Source organism: Platichthys flesus, chromosome 24, assembly GCF_949316205.1.
Source record: "Platichthys flesus chromosome 24, fPlaFle2.1, whole genome shotgun sequence".
In the NCBI taxonomy this organism is placed as follows: domain Eukaryota; kingdom Metazoa; phylum Chordata; class Actinopteri; order Pleuronectiformes; family Pleuronectidae; genus Platichthys; species Platichthys flesus.
The window spans coordinates 1,417,391-1,437,655 of record NC_084968.1 but is presented as its reverse complement, the minus strand read 5'-3'; the positions used below and the strand labels follow the sequence as shown (position 1 = coordinate 1,437,655).

Here is a 20,265-nt window from a genome sequence, read left to right as displayed (position 1 = left end):
TGAGGATGAAATAGAATTAAAATGTTTTATTTCAGATAAGACTGATGGCTGCTCTCAAGGTGTCATCACCTCAAGCTTAGACTACAATCACTCATTTCCTCACGCCCCCAACAAACCTACCCTGACTTCCCCTCCCTTGCCAAGGCAGCCATTACGCCAAACAGGGACATCTGTACAGCAAGGCACTGAGCCATGTTTCCATGCTTAGCTGGACAAGGCCAGCCAACTCCTTGTCAACAATAACAAATATCACTGCCATAACAAGTTGCCGGTCCCTATAGCCCTAGGCAGGAGCTCTTTAACCTCAGCTTCTCATCCTCTACAAGTGCTTCAGAGATGTTTCACAAAATAGATAGGGGAAGCTTGTGATATAAAGAGAGAGAGAAGGGAGTGTTTTCTTTCCCCAGTTTGTTAATTTAAATCACTAATCTCTATATGATTTCATTTGGAAGACATTTGTAAGAATTTTGGTTGGTTTCAAATCACCCTGGACCCCATCCAGTTTGACTTCTCCACTGAGGACATGATCTGTTCTCCACAGCAATGGGGGCCTCATCAGCAATGATAAAAAAGGAGCTTAGAGAAAATAAGTTGATCTGGTGGCAGCCTGGTGTGAGGCCAAAAACCTTTCCCTATGCATAATGAACATGGGGACGATATCAGGAAGTTGCATGGGGCCAAGATGATCATGGTCGACAACACCAACTAAAACTTTGTGCCCCCAGAAATATTCTAGGCAGACCAAATTTCGGTATCCTTCATTGCATGTGGGAGGGGTGAGACGATAACACATGTCAGCACAGTCAGTCAAGGTAATGGTGAGGTGAAAAGTGGGTGGTTCGGCTTTTCAAATTTTCACTCGCACACAACTCTCGCTGCAATTTGTGACGCAAAATGCAAACTATAATGACATGGCTCTAAAGTGGCTCTCTAGTGTGGGAAAGCATTTCTATTATAAATCTCTCTGTTTTTAGTCTTCAATCTACATTAAAGCTGCCTGTTCTTTTGTTTTCGCTGGTGAATTAGCAACACTGGTTCACAAACCCCTTCCACAATTATCACGTTCCAAAGGGCCCACAGTCTTTAACCTGCTTGTCCTTCCACCTGTGTGTGTGCGTGCGTGCGTGCGTGCGTGTGTGCGTGTGTGTGTGCGTGCGTGCCATGCTCAGAACTGCATGTGGACCAACGAGGGGGCTGAGGAGGATAGGTTGGCTGAAAACAAGGGCAGTAAAGTGCTTTCCATATCTATGATCTCAGCACAGTGTCAAGTGTCCCCTTAGGATACGAGGACAAAACGACATGAACAGATGCCCCTCCATTTAGCCATTAAACCAGACTGTGACAAAGGGGTGGTTGGAAAACAAGCATCTTGCAACAAAGGTCGTCTGCAACATTTAAATATTTAAACACCAAAAGCCGACACGCAAAAATGCTTAATTATACTGTATATTTGAGCTTAACACTTGTCCTTCACATCTTACATCCCACCACTGGTGAGGCTGTAGCAAAAGGGAAACTGAGTGTGGGTGGCTGAGTTTGTACAACAAGTAAATCTTCTATGTAATAAGCGCTACAGGCTATTGTGTCCATTAACAGACTTTTACTCTTGTTACCAGACACATATCGGTCTCACCATAACAGTTAAGTGATTGGCCAAAGGCAAGGCAGTTGTAGCGTTTAAGCTGCTTTATATGCGGTGAGGTCAGTCTGAGGTCAAAAAAAGGCTGATGAGATATCTGACCTGTGGCGGGGTCTCAGCTTCCCTCTTGAGTCGGCCTTGAGAAATCCACTGTGCCGTCACTGTCCTTCCCCTCCTCAGCCCTGGAGGACACAAAGCAGCAGGGAGATTAATAGGATGTAGGACTGCTTACACAGACTGTGACATTACATGTGGAGGGGGGTCAACACAGATGGGAAATGAAGAGCAGTGAAATGAATGCAGTCAGTTGCAAACAGTGTCGTGTCTTTACACCACTGAGAAATAAAGCAAACAGGATGGCAGTAAAAGTCAATTGTGAAGTAGCTGTGGCTATAAACACCCACATTTCAGGGTCTGCTGGACCATTTCAGTGAACCTGGTTCTGGTTAACATCATGAAAAGATTGATACCCCAACCAATCAGAACACCACGTATAGGAAGATTATTAAATAGTACAAGGTGGAAGTGATATCGTTTCGAGTCGAATATGAATGTCAAAGCTTTCGGACTCTTGGTATACGCCACACCACACAACAGTATGGAGGAAATGTTGTGTATTTTTTTCGTTTGTTTTACTAGTCTTGAGATAGGTCACTAATCAGCTTCACTGTTTACCCCTGAAACTTCACCCCTCTGCGTCAGGAAAAGTACAGTCAAAGAAACCAGCCCTTCAAATCTGGGTGAAGAAAAAGATAGAAGGCTAAAGTCAGAGTGAATAACGTCCTTTAAATCAATCTTCAAAAATAGTATTGACCACTATTTGATAATCAAATTCATTTTTTCTACCTTTTTTCTCTCTCATTACAACACTTCGCACAAGGACAGCTGATTATTATTATCAATGGCCATTATCAAAGGGAAACTCTCTGGACTGTAGAAGAGAGTGCCAGGGCTAGCAGCTGCAGCACTTCAGCAGGGGAGTTGTACTGAGCAAAGCTACGTACTGCGATATCTGCTGGTGCATTCTGACATTTAACATTAAGGTTCCCACTTATAATCAAATAAAATTTGATTGATTGATTGATTATAGCTGTATCCTTCCTCGTGAGTTGTAACTCGACTATGTTCAAAAAGGCTGATTAAAGCTGAACATATAGTGCCCGCGGCACCATGTACTTTCTAACAATCCCACAATACAATGCATCACATTTTAAAGATCCACAGATGATTTGATGGTAGTTACCAACTTACAACATGCGATTTAACCGTTGTGTCTGAACTTACAGGTTACTGATCACTTAGACTTAAGACTGTTTTATATAGGATCTTTATTTAAGCGCATGGTCTTTACAGTTTCAGGAGACGAAAAAATTCCGAAGGCAGAAGAGAAAACCCGTAAGCAGACTTGCACAGAGGCAGCGGGAGCACGATGAGAAGAGTGGAAGCTGGAGCGCACAAAATCGAGCAAAGGCAGGGTATATTTGAGCTCAGGGTTTTGAGAGAGAGCATTACAAAATCTGAGCGCAAAATCAATGAGTCAAGCTCTCGAACTGAAAGACCATGTTCTTGAATAAAGACAGGAGAAAAAAAACAATAGTTATATATGGAAGAGGGAATAAGTGAAGAAGGGAATAAATTCAGACAGAGCCTAAAGCTTGTGAGCTGTATTTATGAAAAGCAAGACCAGAATTTGTAGTTTGACTCTATTTTAAATATTATTAATATCTGTAAGTGAAACCCTCATTTGGTTGTATATATAAATTCCAGCAGCTTGCAGTTGTTAATACTTGTCGCACTTTTATCAACAAAAACAAAAACATTCATGACCAAAGTCTGACCCTGAGTTTGCCTACGCTTATTGACTGCCACTACTGTGAAAGCAGACGTGCAGTTCAGCAAGTCTAGAGGTTGTGATGTTAAACTGTGTTTGGCCATCGTTGTGTCCTCATACCACCCACACACTCTGCTGTTCCCATAAATGTAGAGATATAAACACATATGAGAACAGTCAGGTGGGAGGCCGCATCGCCTCACATCCAGGGAACAGGAACAAAGCAGCAAACTGTATTCTCCTCCTCAGCTGCAAGGGGAGTGGGCCACAGAGCCGTTCTACTTCAGTGTAGTTGTGAATGCAACTTACTCAGTTAAGAGAAATTTGACTCAAAAATATATGAAGACAAAGTAAGTTTGGGATTGTGAAGGGAGTTTAAATGCAGTTTTGAGATCAAAATTTAAATAAGAACTTGGAAATTCACCGCAGAACAAATGAATGATTGCACAATGGCAATTAGCCTCAACACCTTTTAACACAAGCCTCCAAAAGCCTTCATGCTATAAACAGTGAAATGACAAACCTAAGTTAAGCTTAGGTTTTATACAATATTACCAGAAAAATTTACCATTTGAACATTTAGGATTACATAAAATCCCAGAAACCACGTTTGGGGAAAATGTATTTAACATGTACTTTGATTATTTAGTTTGGTCCAGCTTAAGAAATGGAGGGGAAGGAGGTTGTTCTGCAGCCAGCCACCAGGGAGCGATCCAGATAATTTGGCTTCACCTCTGGAAACTCTCATGATGTGCATCTTTATATACAGTCTATGGTTTAGCCCCTGACCATGTCAACCCCCAGCTATGTCCCTGGTGCTGGAGCTGTTATTTCAAACAAGACGCTTCATTTATAATTTCATAAATTCATCACAAGTACCTGTAAACTACCACCAGCAGTAATGTTGACTGAAGAAATATCTTCTGTGATGTAGTTTTTTTAAGTTAAACCTGTAATAACTTATATTTTTTGTCAGTTGTTCGGCGTAGACAAGTTGTGAACAGAACATTAGAGCTTCATCAACTTTTAGTATCATGGAGAGCTTATTTCCACACCCAGAAGCTGCACATCAACATTGTTATTTGATTGAAGTGGTATTATTGTGGCCGTAAGTCCAACATTCACTACCAGCTAGCTGGTAGATATGAAAACGACTCTATAAAAGCAGTGACAGTTACCCAAAACACTTAAGTTATGGTCTAGAGATAGAATGAGATGAAAGCCACTTCAAAGCCCCCCGGAGGGGAGCAGCCCATTCAGCTGATGATTCTCTGTAGGCTCATCACTTGAAAGCAACACATTTCACACTGTTTTCCATTTTAATTTGATTTACTTTTCCAAAAATGTGGGTTATAGTCACTTATAGTTTATAGTATACTCCCAGACGACTGCAAAAGAATCAGGAATAATTGGTGAAATTGGCAAACAGCCCAAATAATGTTTCGTTATCAGACTCAATCTGTCATCAAATTTTTCCACCGCTACCTTATTACATTAGAGTTGCCTCAATTTGAAATACCATGTTTTAAAGTACGACTGAATTACACGCGAACAAATAGGAAGAGAAAAAAAGAAAAAAAGCACCACTCCGTGAAAATGTCCTCTTTCTTGATTCATTACTTATTTGTCAGTACACAAAACACATCATAATTTCAGATATCATGAGGCTGAGATAAATAAGAACGCTTCACAAAGGAGTGTGATCAGGAAAAGCAGGCAATGCCTCACTGCATGCTGATAGACAGACAACAAATCCTGCTGAACTGGAGATGCAGCTACCAGGAGGTAAGTCTCAGCAACCGAACAAAACTACAGAATGATGACAATAAACCAACAGCAATTGTTGTACAAAACCTCACATGAATGCAGCTATGAGCTGTGATACATCAAAGCATACTGCACGTGTGCAGGATCATGTTACACACATTAGTAACCGAAGATAAAGTCACATACTCAGGACGGAGCTGCATGAACAATATTAAAATGGGTGATAACTGGACATTATGTTTGGATTTGATGTATTTCTTCAATATCATTCATGGCAGCACTAGAAATGCTTCTAGGCTGGCAACATGATTGGATATATGTAAATATATACCTGTGTGCCTGTATGCCTGTGTGCATCACATATATGCAGTAGCTGTCCAGAACCTTTACTGCATGTTTCTACCCTCCTCTCTGAATACATTTTAATTCTATCTCAACTATTTATATCAAATAAATGCAAAAGGGAACACTGATCTGGCCCCTGCTAATAGGCCTCATTCAGGCCCTGTTCAGATCTGGTATTAACATTGTGTGTGTGTGTGAGTGTGTGTGTGTGTGTGTGTGTGTGTGTGTGTGGTGTGTGGTGTGTGTGTGTGTTGCGTGTGTGTGTGTGTGTGTGTGATTGTGTGTACAGAAAACAAGCACAGGGCCAGCAGGGGCCTTAAAAAGTGAAAATTAATATATTGTGGTCAGTGTTCATTTTGTGTTGGTGACCACAAATAAATCGATGTATAGTATGAAACACTGAACTTTAACACTACTGTTATGCTACATTAGGAAACAGTTGCCATGTATCCACCTCCCAACGTCTTCTGAGTTATCGGATCACAAATATGTTCTCAATGCCTCTTGCGGTTTTCATAACTTTTCAAACTTAGAGCGGATCGCTCTGAATGGCGGATAAGACCAGGTCTAAACGGCCTCGGCTAAGTTACTGTGAGCACAGAAACCATTTTCAAGTCACATTTGCATCATGGCTGTCTCAAGCTTACACATAGCAACGACCTGTTGGGACAATCTCTATTTATCAAAGCTGTATAGACTTGAAAATGTATAGTCCACAGCCACTGGATCAGTATTATTTCCTCAGGTTTTGTTTCACTTGATTTTCAAGTCAAATCACCAGAGCAGTTCTGTGAAGAATGGCGACCATTTCCACTGCATCAAGCATCTCAACCTGATGACTAGATCAGCTCAGATGAATCATGAGCTCACTTCATATTGACAAAAACACTTCCCGGGACATTGACTTTAAAACAGAGTGATTCATATATATCAACTGGTGCGGCCCTACATTCTATCACATATAACTAGGGAACAACATAATTTTAATCTTCGCAGGAAAGCAGTGAAGAGAACAGACAAAGGTTTTTTTCAGAACTGGGGAACATTTAGCTGATATCATCTAGAGACGCAATATGAGGCTGGAGTGTAACAGGCTCATAAACACCAGAGACTGTGGTTTATCAAGCATTTTAATCAAACCCATACAAAAGAACACAGAGTTGTTCAAGCTACAAAAGGTTAAAGCCGCAAAACAACCTGTAGTAATGATCCTTTCCAATTCTACCAAATGAATATGGACATTTTTGAACCAGAAGCCAACAGACCATGTCTGGGAAACGACAAAGAAGAAACCATCTTAAGATTACCTTCCCAAAGCCAACGAAAAAAATATATAATCAACCAGGGACTATGAACATGGTTATTAACCTGCCAGCATGAATGCAGCAGCATCTTTATTATTCCGCCCTGGAACTGTGTATCCACAGGCCACGATCGACCAGCCCCGGGAGCTCAGCAGAGGCCAGACACAGAAACATGGAAACGATCTCCGCTCTGTGGCACTGATGGTAAATTTCACTCTGGAGTCCAGGTGGCGTTGAATCATGTCAGTGGGGTCAGGAACATTATAGAAGAATTGATGACATGGGTGTATGAAGCATGTATCGATCAGAGAGAAATAGTAACATCTACAATTTCTTGTTTTTGTTCGCCGAATCAGAAAAAGACATTTTATAAATAGACAAATGGTTTTTAATCTACAGGCAATGTCAAATTTAGATACTTGAAAGTGTTGAATCAACTTTTAGATTACGAAGTTAGTGACCCATTTTGCTATAGAATATTTCTGTTGAGATTTAAAATAATAGATTTAGTCGTTAAAATATTCTCTTTAAATATTCACAAATATAATGTGGTAAAATATTCCAATTTGATAAATCAAACTTTATATTTTAACACATATTTACCTCCACCAAGGAGGTTGCATTTTCATCTGACTTTGTTTGTCTCTCCGTTAGTAAGCTGAATTATAATAGAAAAGTAATAATGGACAGATTACCAGGAAACTGGATGGAAGGATGCAGTATGGGTCAGGAAAGACCCCTTCACATTTTGGTCCAGATCTAATCCAGCTACTACTTTTCATTTTGTTTTACAACATTTCCGTCTATTTATTAGAGAAAATTCAATGATCTTGATTAGAAAAATAATCAGGCATGCTATGAGTGTTTGGAATTTGGCGCAGATACATAAATAATTTTAAGAAAAGTAAGGTGACTGTTGGGCCTGGGGGGAGGTATGCACTCGGTAAGCGCCCTTCTAGTTTGATATCTTTTCAATCTTTCTTGATCAGCGAAGAGCAATGTCCGAAATAGTTTGCTAGTTAGGTGGCTTAGCAACACAGGAAATAGCTTCAGTTTTTTGAATGTCGTTCTTTCAGCTCTAAATCAGTAGGTTGTTTTTATGTCGAGAGCAATCAATCCTTTAACATGTATTTAAATGTGTCTGCCAATACAGTCCCCAGATCCAATCATTTCTGAGTAATTGATTGAAATGACAAATCAAATTGAAGAAGCACCTTGTTTTCCTACAAGCCTCTTTATCCAAATGCTGAACGTCCTATTTTGCGAAGACATTAAATGCCACTAACCACACTACACATGTGACTGATGTGAAGCACTCAAGTGAAGACGAATCACTCCAGTTGAGTTGTTAAAACCACACACACACACAGTCGGTCCATTCACAGCTGTGGTGTTGATGAGTGTTCTTAACTTCTTCCCCTGACAAATGATCTTTGGCTGAGGGCAGACACCCGCTTACAGAGAGCACACAGACCCCACAGTAGACAAGTCGTCAAGTTAGTCATGCCAACTTTAATCGGTTTAAACTGATGTGACCTGCCACTTGTGCCATTTGTCACACTAACCGGTGAAAGCGTCAGTGTCCACTAAAGATGAAGCGGTTGATGACTGTTTTTTTTACAGCGTTCTCCTGCTAATGAGATGAGAATTAGCAATGTAAACCAGTGTCTGTTTTCAGTTTTCACTTGGACATGCAGCAGATTGCTCACACTATAGAGCCCAGCTGTTTTGAAGTAGAGTGTTGCTATAACATTAGCAGGCTGAAGGGGGACAAAACTCAGATGAGCATGGCAACTGGCTTCATTCTGGCCGATACAGATCCGTCAACACACACTCGGATGGGTGTGTGTTGACCGATGATGGAGGATCTGACATCTCTTTATTTAAGGTGAGACTTAAAACATTCCTTTTTGATAAACCTTATAGTTAGGGCTGGAGTCCTGAACCATCCCTTACGCTGCTATAGGCCTAGACTGCTGGTGGAACTCCCATCATGCACTGAGCACTTTTCTCTCTCCCTCTCTTCGTCTCTCTGCCCTCATATTTATTTATTTTACTACACATCAATAACTTTTAAAGTGTTTTAACGACTGTCTGTCTTTATCTCTCTCTCTCTCTCTCATATTCTGCAGGTATATTATTATATTTATTATTACTATTATTTATCATTACTGGTGCTGCTATCATTAATAAAATCTTTACATCTAAACGTAACTTCACCTTTATTATTCTCATTATAACAAACAGTCTCTGAGCTTGAAGAAATGATGGTTACAGAACTTGTCCTGGTCCTTCCACTCTTCTCTACTCTGTTTAAGGTCTCAACCTTCCATGTAAAGTGCAGTGAGATAATGTATATTATGATTTGGCCGTATACAAAAAAATTTAGTTGAATTGATAATTGATAATTGGCCCAGGTCCATCTCCAAGTCCTAATGCTGGTAGGAATTAAGCTTTAATTCAAAATTTGATGGATTTGTGTTCAACCAGCACATTGAAGCTCATAATTTGATGGTGCTCACAAATCTCTTCATGTTTATGACTCAGAAATAGTGCATCAGTTGAATTTGTCTATATCGGACATATTTAAGTAGCTTGATAGACGATGGAGCCAAATCTGAAAACCTGACTGAGCCAAGATCCCACTGGGAAAGTCCATCACACTGCTTGAACTGAAGGCCCCAGCAAGTCACCAAAGGCCTCTGTCATGTTCCTGTCACCTATTCTTCTAAGAGCATTGAATCCACTGTGCCTGAAAGACACTCTCTCTGTTTGTACAGTAATCCATTATCTGTCTCATTCCCCAGCGCGCTCTGTGTAGTGTGCAATCTGCATAGCTGAATAACACATAACAAAGGCTCTGCACAGGGAAAGTAGCCTTTGAATCTGGTGTCGTTATGGAGCATAATATCAAAACAGCAACCTGCGGTGTATCTTCTTCAAGTTGGGCGAGATCAAATGCTTTATCCCACAAGCGAAGGCCAGCCACTAACAGCTGATGGCACAGAAAGGAATCCAAAAAATGGCAGCAGCATTTGGCCTGGAAGTACTGCAGGCAGGACGAAACATTTCTGCGACATCTGAAGATCAGAGAAAATGTGCAGGTAAAACTAATGAGAGGAGCAGAGTGCTATTGAAATCTGTGGTTGTCTGAGGTCCCATTTTATCCATTCCTTTCACCCTCTGACATGCTATGGCACGTAGGCGGTTCACTTCTAGAGCAGCGCCACATCAGAAGGTGCGTTCTCGCGGGTCAGTGTGCTCCTGCTGGGGATTGACTCAATGTGTGGTCATGCAGCCGTTCTTTAAATATGCTGTCAGCTGAAGTTCATTTTTTTAGAACACTGATTCACAAAGGTTGTCAAAAAATGGCTAGCATGCCCCCATCAGAGGCCAAATATGGTCCAGTGCCCCCAATATACCCATTAGGGTCAGGTGCAGTAAGCCCACACTCGCAACACACATACAGCACACTTTCATGTGCCATGACAGGCACATACAGGGGGTCAGTAAAAACACTGACTGATAGAGCCTGTATGGACATTGACAGATTTTTGACAGTCCACCAGCCAACTAATATGGTTAAAAAAATCAACCCAACTAATTTCTCTTGTTCTTATGTCTCTCTTGCCTCAGCCAGGTGATGGCATGTAACTGCAGATACTGTATCTGTTGTTATAAGCACAAGATGTAGAACCAATGAAAGGGGAAGCAACTACTAACAAAAGACCTAATTAGAATGTATGTGTATTAAGGAACAAAAATCTACAGTCTTTTATTTGCCCTTCATATAGTAATTAATTTCAATAATAGTTCTACTCTTTATTTTCCCCTATTCATCCACACATCCCCTCCCGTGGCTCTATACCCCCGTTCCACAGTTTCAGAACCACTGCAATAGATAGAGGCCTCTCTGATGCTCTTTCATTGTGCATAGCTGCAGGAATACCTTTATTGTGTTACTACTACAAACTTGACCACTACTGACTTAGCCACAGAGACGAGCCACCATTTACTCTTTGCTCAATCAATAAAAATGCTTGTGCATCTAGATAAGGATTGTTTCTTTCTGCAGGCTGCAACAAACAAACTGCAGCATCATTCTCAATCTCACCAAATACAGGTCATGTACAATATTAAAGGGTAAATAGTAGAGGCACTGGGCTCTATCCATCAGCTCAGCTGCAGTTTCTAGTTCCACATTGGTCCATTTATTTTAAAAGTCGATCAAATGTTTTTCTATTTTGTTGAATTGCATTGTCAGAATCATTTCTGGAATGTCTATCTTTGCTCTTACGGTAAACATTTAACAAAACCATATAACAAATACCGTGAAATACATAGCCTCAGCTATTTCACTAACTGGTGCAGAGGAAACAATTGTTTATACTTATGGACAGATTACTTACTTATTTAGGGCCACAGATCAATTGAAAGGTTGAAGACTTTGACAAGCAAGCAACTGTGGAGAGAAAAAAACTCCCTGATCTAATTTTGTATCATGAAACTTGTTTAAGAGTGCTAGTCATGGTTACTCTCTTTTTTCAGAAAATAATTAGATACAGTGAGGTGAATCAAATCTAATCTTTAGAATTTGGACTTTCAAAGGAATTAACAACATTCATATTTAGTGGTTGGGGATATATTTGCAGTCCTTTTTAATATGATAAGTCTATTCTAATACTTTCTAATACTGTACAGTGAATATCATTGGTTCTCCAAATCAAAAGGTGTCGAGGAGCCTTCTGCAAATGATAAAAACGTGGTTTAGAGCCTTTAGAGTCTCCAGAGGGAGCGGTGTGATGTCTGATAAATGTCCTCATGTGATCGCATCATATGCGTCAACATCAGCTGGTTCTGAAGACTACAAAGATTGAAAGGAAGAAAAACTGAGGGTGAGTTTACCAAACCTCTGGAGCCTGCTCCACATCCCTACTGAGGGATAGATGCTTGAGGCTACATTAGCTTCCGCTAGCATTACACAACCCAAACCTTTAATAATCAAGTTGCATTGTGGGTAATGGAGGCACCAGGTGGGATGTGATATGTCAAGTATGGCACCAGTTTTGATTGTTTATAAAAACATGTACATTTTAAGGAGCTGTAGACAAAACAATTGTCCACTTTAGCATGAGTGAATTCAGTTTTCCAATATGTCATCATGATAAACTGTTCCTGTGCTGTGTTGTCCACAGACATTGTGAGCTCTGATCGCAGAGGTTTACAGTGCAGCACAGCACAACAACTTAATGGAATATCAGCCTCTAACTTACTTATCTCCAGATACACTCTGCTAAACAATAACATCCTCCCCGAAGCCCCATCCTCTGCATATCCTTCGAAGAACAAGGTAGCCCACTCGATCCACTTGAGTTTACATGGAAATCGATCATTACTGCAGGGTTCAATTGGAACTTGTAAAAGTACTTGTTCTGTGCACACAAGAAGTGTCGATGTGTGACTAGAAAATGGGACTTTGTTCCGATACAGGCCTCAGTACTGGTTTGATACACTTGGTGCTGCTCAACTTTGCTTCTCAACTGTAGTGGAGAGACTCAGTTCATGTTACCTGGTCATGGAAAGCCAAATGTGTCATATGTTTTCAATATTCATTCACTGCCTAAATCATTAGATTACACACTGGTCTGGAGTCTCTGGCATTAGAACTTCCTCTCTGCAGAAGACAGTAATTAAGATGAGGAAGAGGAAGGATGAGGGTAGCTGCTCCTTTAAACCAGATCCTAAACCTCAATACTCAGTTGAGCAGCAGCTCATTGGATGCACCATCTTCTCCCCCTGCTCTAGCACCTACCTCAGGGAATCTGTCAGAAACAGAGATAGAACTCTCTGGTGATCATTTAAATGCTTCTTCTCATGTAATCACATGTCATGTTCTTCACCCTCCTCGCCGTCTCGTCTCCTATCATAGCTCTTTTAATGCTGCTGGATAATTCCACATCTGGCTGTGTGCAAAGCGGAGGCTGCAGAGCTTCAAAGTTTCGGAGCATTCTGACCTCAGCATCCACTTCGAGACGGATGAATAATGAGTTGGACAAAGTTTGAGATCGGCAGTTCGGCATGTCTTCAAAAACAGCTTCCCCTGGCTCCAAAGTAAATCAATTCATGTCTAAGAATTGTGTTATATTCTAACCTGCAATTTTTTCAGCTCCTCTACAAGTTGGTCGTTCATAAAAATCACATGATGGAAAAAAGGTTAGAAGGTGAACCTCAGCCTCCGACTTCCCTGGATTTACCATCGGCATTTAAAGCAGAGCACTGAGCCCCCATCTCAAAGTCAAAACACTGACAAAGCCAAGGGGCTCTGATAAATTGTACTACATGATGTAATCCACATTCCACATTGTACTTTGGGGAGTCATTAAGGAAAAGTGTCGGGCAGAATTATTGTTTTCACTCTATTTTACACTCATTCTGAAAATAAAATGGAAGAGACCTGAAGTAGTTTCCATTATGAGCTTATGATATTGCCTAACCTCTCTGTCCCCATCTTGTGACAGAGCAATCAATAAGAAAAGGCAGGCATGGCAAGGCAAATCTTAGAACTGGATAAAACTAGATATTTACTGTTTAGAACAAATTGCTTGAAGAGGGTCAACATGTTTGAAGAAATTCCCTTAAAGCTGTCTTGAGATATCAAATTCACAGGTCAAAACATGTGGTTTGAGAGGTCACAGTGACCTTGACCTTTGGCCATTGACCACCATCTCGAAGTAGTACATCTTTGAGTCCGATTAAACGTGTGTAGAATGGTGTCCAACAAACACTCGGACAACCCAAAAAGACGTTTGTCACCGTCTCAGGGGAATAAAAAGTGTCAGAAGCAGTTATATGAAGAAAGAGGATAGAGCGGTTCAGAGAGAATTCTGCCCTTATTCTCACCTCCAAAGAGAGAGAGAGAGAGAGAGAGAGAGTGCTCTATATCCAGAGAATTGGCTACAGAGTTAACCTAGAGTTTGCTTTTCACACAGGCACAACACAGAGGGAGGTTTTCTAAGCAGACACGTTCACAACAGCAACAAATCCTTCGTATTAGCTCTGCTGCAGAAATCAGATGATCATGTTTACAGCGGCCCGTCAGCTCTTATCACCATAAACTCTCTTGACAGCTTCGTCTGTGTCTTCTATGTGTAACAGCTTTTTCACTGGAAATATTTGTCTGCAGAAACTGGTATTTTCTGCATCTATGCACAGTCAACTATTTACAAAAAAGAAATAAATCTTTCTTTTTCTGCAACAAATCATTTGTCCCTGCTACTCCAAAATTTACATCCATTGAGATTGAGGATCATAAATAAAATGACAATATAAAAGCCGGTAAGTTAAGATAACCGGATCTACTTACTTCCTGTAAACCACTTAAATTCTTAAACAAAACTTTGGTGAAAGTGGAACTCAAAACACTTTTTGTATTTTCTTACCAATGTAAAGCAGCTTGTCTTCAAGATGAATCTTCACACTTCAATAAATACACCCATAAGACTTGAAATAATGAATCACTTGGGGATAATGTGTTTTGTCTTTTGTCTGCTCAATTAGACACAAGGTACACAGGTCCCTGTAAATTAGATGAAATTAAACTTTAATCATCTCCATAGGCAAAGTGGGTCAACACAACAGCAAAAAAACAGCAGATAGATAATCGCAGTAGAACATGAGAGAAGACCGGCAAACACATACATAAAATTAAGGATCAGGAAAGCATAGAAATGTTCTTTCAATGCTGTAGACAGTCCAACTGCCCTGAAGCTTTATTGTGGTATTCAGCCATTTATTTGCAACGAGGGTAACAACAATGATTTCTTCCAACTGCAGTCGATTAGAAACGTCGGTTTGCCGTGAGCAAGTTGTGAAACTCCTAATAACTCCGCAAAAGTGCTCTGAGAAAAAAGGCCATTATTTCTACGCTCAGGCTGTCACATTCTGTCAGGCTATTTTTCACTGGCTGGCATTTCACCTGCTATTTATTCTAGGGAGATGGAGTCTATGTGATTATTCCAAATTCAGATGCGCACACACCCAATTGCAAAAACTGCTGCATCAACACTTTTTTATTATAGTCAGGAGATTAATATTAGAAAATGTTTTGAGAACATAAAATGAGGTGGTGGCCATCTACATATAAAACAGCCAAAAGTGTATAGATTTTTGATATAAATCGGCCAAATGCTTTTCAGTTCCAGCCACATGCTGATGGTGAATACTGTCAGTGACAAATAACCCGTGTTTTGTAACTAAGGACACCAATGGCATAGTAAATGGTCTGTATTTATATAGCATGTTTCTAGTCTTACAGACCAGTCAAAGTTCTTTACAGTCAAAATCACATTCACACAACACTTATACACTTCAGAACGCAAACTGAAGCTTGGAATCGAACCACTGACCTTCTGAGAGGACTACCCACTCTCCCTCCTCAGCCACAGCTGCCCGAAAGCCAAATCCCTCAGCGCTTGACTTTAAAAAAGTAAGTAAACTAAATTACCATGACTAGCATAAAGATTGGGGTTGTGGTGAATGGCCTCCCTGGGAAAGAAACATATTTCCTCGCTATAAATGATTGCTTTGTGCTGACTGATTGGACTTGGACTGCGCCGACTGTTGCATGTAACGTCTAGTTTTTAGGAAGCATGAAATGGGCTGACAGAGCAGCTACTGCAGCCCGGACTGCCGCGCTCCGACAGCCCCTCTTAAACTGGTCTCTCACACTGGGAAGTCGACGGACACATCCGCTTGGATGTAACCATGCAGACATATATCTGTCCGTGAGACTTCTGCCTAAGCTCCGATGTAATGTTGAATATGGCGCTCACAGCCTTGAGAAGTACAATTTTAAATAAACAGCAGCGATATATCTTCCTTATCCCCCTGGAAACTCCATCCAGTATTTTTAAGTAGGATTCTATGGAATACGATGTTCCAATTCCATTAAGCCCCAGTTTATAGGGGTTAAAGACCCAGTAAAATAGATGTCAGAGCGGTTTTATTCTGCATATGTGTTGTTTAAAAACACAGAGAAATGGAGAGAACTGTTGTGGATATAGATTGCTGACTATGGTTGCCGATTAGTATTAAATATGTGTCACACCCTCAACGGCAGAGTGGACGGTTACTAGCATCTCAATAATGAAGCCTGCTCTCTGCTGTCAAGGACTTTTCACTGCCACCTTCACCTACACCTGTGAATGTATCTTATGCATGGGACAGCGTAGGTCGCTAACTGGCAGAATTTAACAGAGGTGGGAAGTACTTCCCACCTCTGGTAAAATGTTAGGATATAAATATTTTACAACAAGAGATAAATGAGCAGTTAACACTGGGACACAGGAATTAACCTGGGAACTGTAAGGCCTGGTAAGAATACGAGACTGCTGGGAACTGGGGCGGGGGGGCTGCTGCAATTACTAATGATGTGAGCTTGGCTGCATATCAGATTTAATCCTTATATCAGTATCAGAATCAGAATCAGAATCAGAAGTATTTTATTGCCAAGTAGGTTTACACCTACAAGGAATTTGCTCCGGTTATTGGTGCATACAATGAACATAGAAACATAAAACGCAATAACTACAACATACATAGGATACATACCAACACGCCTGAAAATGCACATCACTTAAAGGTGTATTCCATTGTATTTCTAACTAACAACATTTCATTTAAGATGTGTACACTTGTAAATTCACAGGAGCTGTTGTCTTCAATGTTGTATTTTTAGGGTTAGGGTTCCTTCAGTTCATGGTTCAGGAGGTTTGTACCAGGAGATGAATTATCCACCAAGATAAAAACTCTCCAAAATAAAACAGTCCCACTAATCAAAACTGGTGTTTCATGTTAAAAAGCAAGGCGCTGTTTTCTCAGCAACAATTTCTCTGACATTTAAGATCCAGAAGTCAGATGAATGCAATTGGTTAGGTAAGAGGTAACAGGACAGAGGCCTGTCTGAACACAGTGGCAATATAGTCAGGTAAGGTTTAACCATTCAGCAGAGAGCCAGCACTTACGAAAAAAATCTGAATAGGATAGTGTAATACAGGCAGAAATCAGAAGCTCTCTAAAGCCAATCCTCAGAGGACCATGAATGTCTGCAAAACATTATAGGCCAATCCATCCAATAGTCAATGAAGTATTTCGCAATGGATCAACAGACCAAGCCACATTGCCCTCCATAGAACAAGAGTAGCTGAACAGGATGTAGCCTTCTGACATTACTGTCAGTGGGGTGTTTTCAGGCTTCTTTTACTTTCAAAAAACACCCACTGCCCACACAATCTGTCGCTCTTTGATTAGTTATTTAAGGACCTACACCCTGTCCTTCCCCATCACATACATCTCAAATGTTTTACTTATTAATGTTTTTAAAATTGACTCTCTCTTCCTCTGAGGACCCTGAGGAACTCAAAGCCAACATGCCATGATCTATATCTGACAGCTACCCCAGCGGCTAGACGACAGGAAGAGGGAGAGCGGGGGTGAGGCATGTGCATAGAAAGGAGGAATAATACACAGCAACTACTTTATCTTCTTGAGAAATGACTGTATAGATTCCCTTTGTAAAGGGCGTGGAGATGGCTCTCTAGGGAGACAAAAAGGGGAGTAGATACGGTTTTTTTTTTGGGGGGGGGGGGGGGGGGGGGAATCAGCTGCTTTATGTTATCACATTCAAACCCCACCTCTGTTTGGCCTTTTGCCACTGCCAGCACTGCCAGTAATGACAGATCTGGCCTGTTTGCATATTCCGATGCTTTAATGTCCCATATCATGCATTCCCAGTCCTACTCAAGAGCTGATTCCCTTCTTCTTTTCCCCGGGGTTAATGTCCAGTGTGGAGCTCCAGAGAGCTGAGATGGCACAGCAGCATACGCTTTCCCTGCCATCCAGGGCCAGATTGAATGTGAATGAATCCACACTTTGGGGACTTTTTGCAAAACTGGGCAAAAGTTTGTTGGTCGGCAACGAGGAGAGAAAGTAAGACAGAAAGACAGGATGGATGTCACTTTTAAATGTATTCACAACTCCTGCAGTATGAACACAAAGCATAAAAACATGTGACACGTGGTGGATGCCAGTGGAGCAGTTTTGTTTTTCACTAGGCCAGGGGTCTTCAACGTTTTTCAGGCCAAGGACCCCCAAACTGGGAAAGAGATGGAGCAGGGACCCCCTACTATATATATATATATATACAGTAGGGGAGAGCGGCGTAATGTGGGACATTTTTTACATTTGCTCCCCCCTAGGCGAGCTTAACTGATATATCAGTAAAATGTACACATTTCCCATTAATTCAGGATGTTTTCTAGCAATGGAATTGATCAGCATGTCTTCAGGACAAAGGGCAGTGAAAATATGATTGTTTTAAAAAAAGTGGTCTTGTGTCCCACTTAACCCCAGCTACGGGGTAAAGTGGTCCATTTACTTTTTCCACTTTAAAACTACCATAACAACACATGTTGTAATAGTTAAAATCCCGACAGCTAGATTGACTACCACTAATATTGGACTAGTAACATAATCATGGGGATTGGTCAATTATGCACATTTATGATTATTATGATTCATGTGATCTCTTGCACACCCTAGCTTGCCTGCACATTTTTTCTCTGTCCAATTGGCAGGGACAGGGATATTGTTTTTCTCTGCGTATTCAAATGCCAGTTCACGGCACTTAACTGGAGCAAGGCCATGTAACTGGTCAGCTAGTTGTTTCAAGTGTTTGGCCAGCTCCTCTTCCATCTCATCTGTGAATATTCTCTTTACCTCAGCTACTGCACCCCAGGCTACTGATTTTACTTTCCCTTTCTCTTTTTTCTTTATGAATCTTTTGAGGGTTGTCTTGTCAATATTTCTATCCCTTCCAGCTTTTCTTAAGGACTTCTTTCCTTGCATGACCTCAGCGGCTGCACTCTCCATCTCTGCGAGGGATATTTGGCCCCAGGTTGTCTTCCTGGTGTATAGTTTCTTGGCATGATGGCTTTTCTACAATGTTTATGACATTAAAAATAAAACATATATAATGTAATATATAATGAACAGTTGATTAAGTTCAAAGCAAGAAAATGTACTTTTACATGCAAAAAACATTTTGGGGTGAAAAAAAATACTTTCCACAGCACCAGCACCAACTCCGCCTTCGTGGCAAGGGGGGAATGGGAGGGGCTTGAAAACATATTGGTCAAATGACCACAAATGTGTTCCGTTGCCTAGATACAAGGCGTTTCTCACATTACCTGATGTCCCACATTACCCCGCTCTCACCTATAAAATAGTGTTTAATATTAAACTGGGCCTAGTGCCTTGTATAAACATAGCTACCCTGTTATTGTGCATCAATTAGGGATGCACCGAATATTCGGCCAGCCGAATATATTCGGCCGAATATTGAAAAAAAAGGCCACATTCGGCTACATTCGGTATCCGGTAAAATTAGTGAAAAACAAGGCCGAATATTAGCGGCGCGTTTTAATGACGCAAGCAAACAGCGTCTAGTGACGCGATAACCGTAAACAAAGATGTCCGCGGTGTGTTCATGTTTTAAAGTTTCGTAGAGCGACACAAGAATTGCAGTTTGCAAGCAGTGTTTAGCCGAAATATCTAGAGGGGGGTCGTCCGCAAAGACCTTTGGCACTACTGCCTTAATTAACCACCTTAAAGCCAAACACCCCGAGCAGCATGCTCAGTTTGAGCGAGCGACGGCTGCAGTAGCATCAAAGAGGAAAGCTCCGAGCAGCACCCACACTCCGTCCGTGGCCGCGGTCTTTGAAAAGACAAAAAAGTTCGCAAAGGACAATGCCAAAGCTAACACAATCACGACAAAGGTAATGGAGTTTATTGCTTTGGATGATCAACAGTTTAGTGTTGTGGAAGACATCGGCTTTCGGAGACTTGTGGAGCGCATTGAGCCCCGTTACACGATACCGAGCAGGCGGTATTTCTCGGACGTGTGCTTACTTGAGATGTACGACAGCGTTGCAACTCGCGTCCACGAGCTATTGGCTAAAGATAAAGATGTTAACCTCCGCTTCACGACAGACATATGGAGCTCGGATGTCAGCCCCACCAGCATGCTGAGCTTAACTGCACAGTGGGTCGATGCAGATTGGTACGCAGGTAATAACAGTCAATAATTTTTACAGCACCTTTCAAAACATACTTACAAAGTGGTTTACAGTGGTAAAACAAAATGTATAATTTAATTAATGCAACATAAAACAATATAGGAATACTACAATGCAAGTGCACAAGAGTAATGGTGATGTACAGTAACATTTAAAACAATAAGCTAAAAGTATGGGAAAGGATTGGTTTTCTTTTTCTCTGTATTACTATTTTTTTATTGCTTGATAACAATGAACTGAACCTAC

At 40.9% G+C, this 20,265-nt stretch overlaps 1 protein-coding gene across 1 annotated transcript in view; it reads right to left on the bottom strand.

Annotated features, from left to right (window-relative positions):
* adam19a (ADAM metallopeptidase domain 19a) overlaps window positions 1–20,265 on the bottom strand; it is a 211,810-nt gene that overhangs the window by 171,495 nt on the left and 20,050 nt on the right. The window contains exon 2 of the mRNA XM_062383936.1: window positions 1,742–1,821. Within this exon, the coding sequence (XP_062239920.1) occupies window positions 1,742–1,821 (80 nt within the window). The remainder of the gene's footprint in view (window positions 1–1,741; window positions 1,822–20,265) is intronic.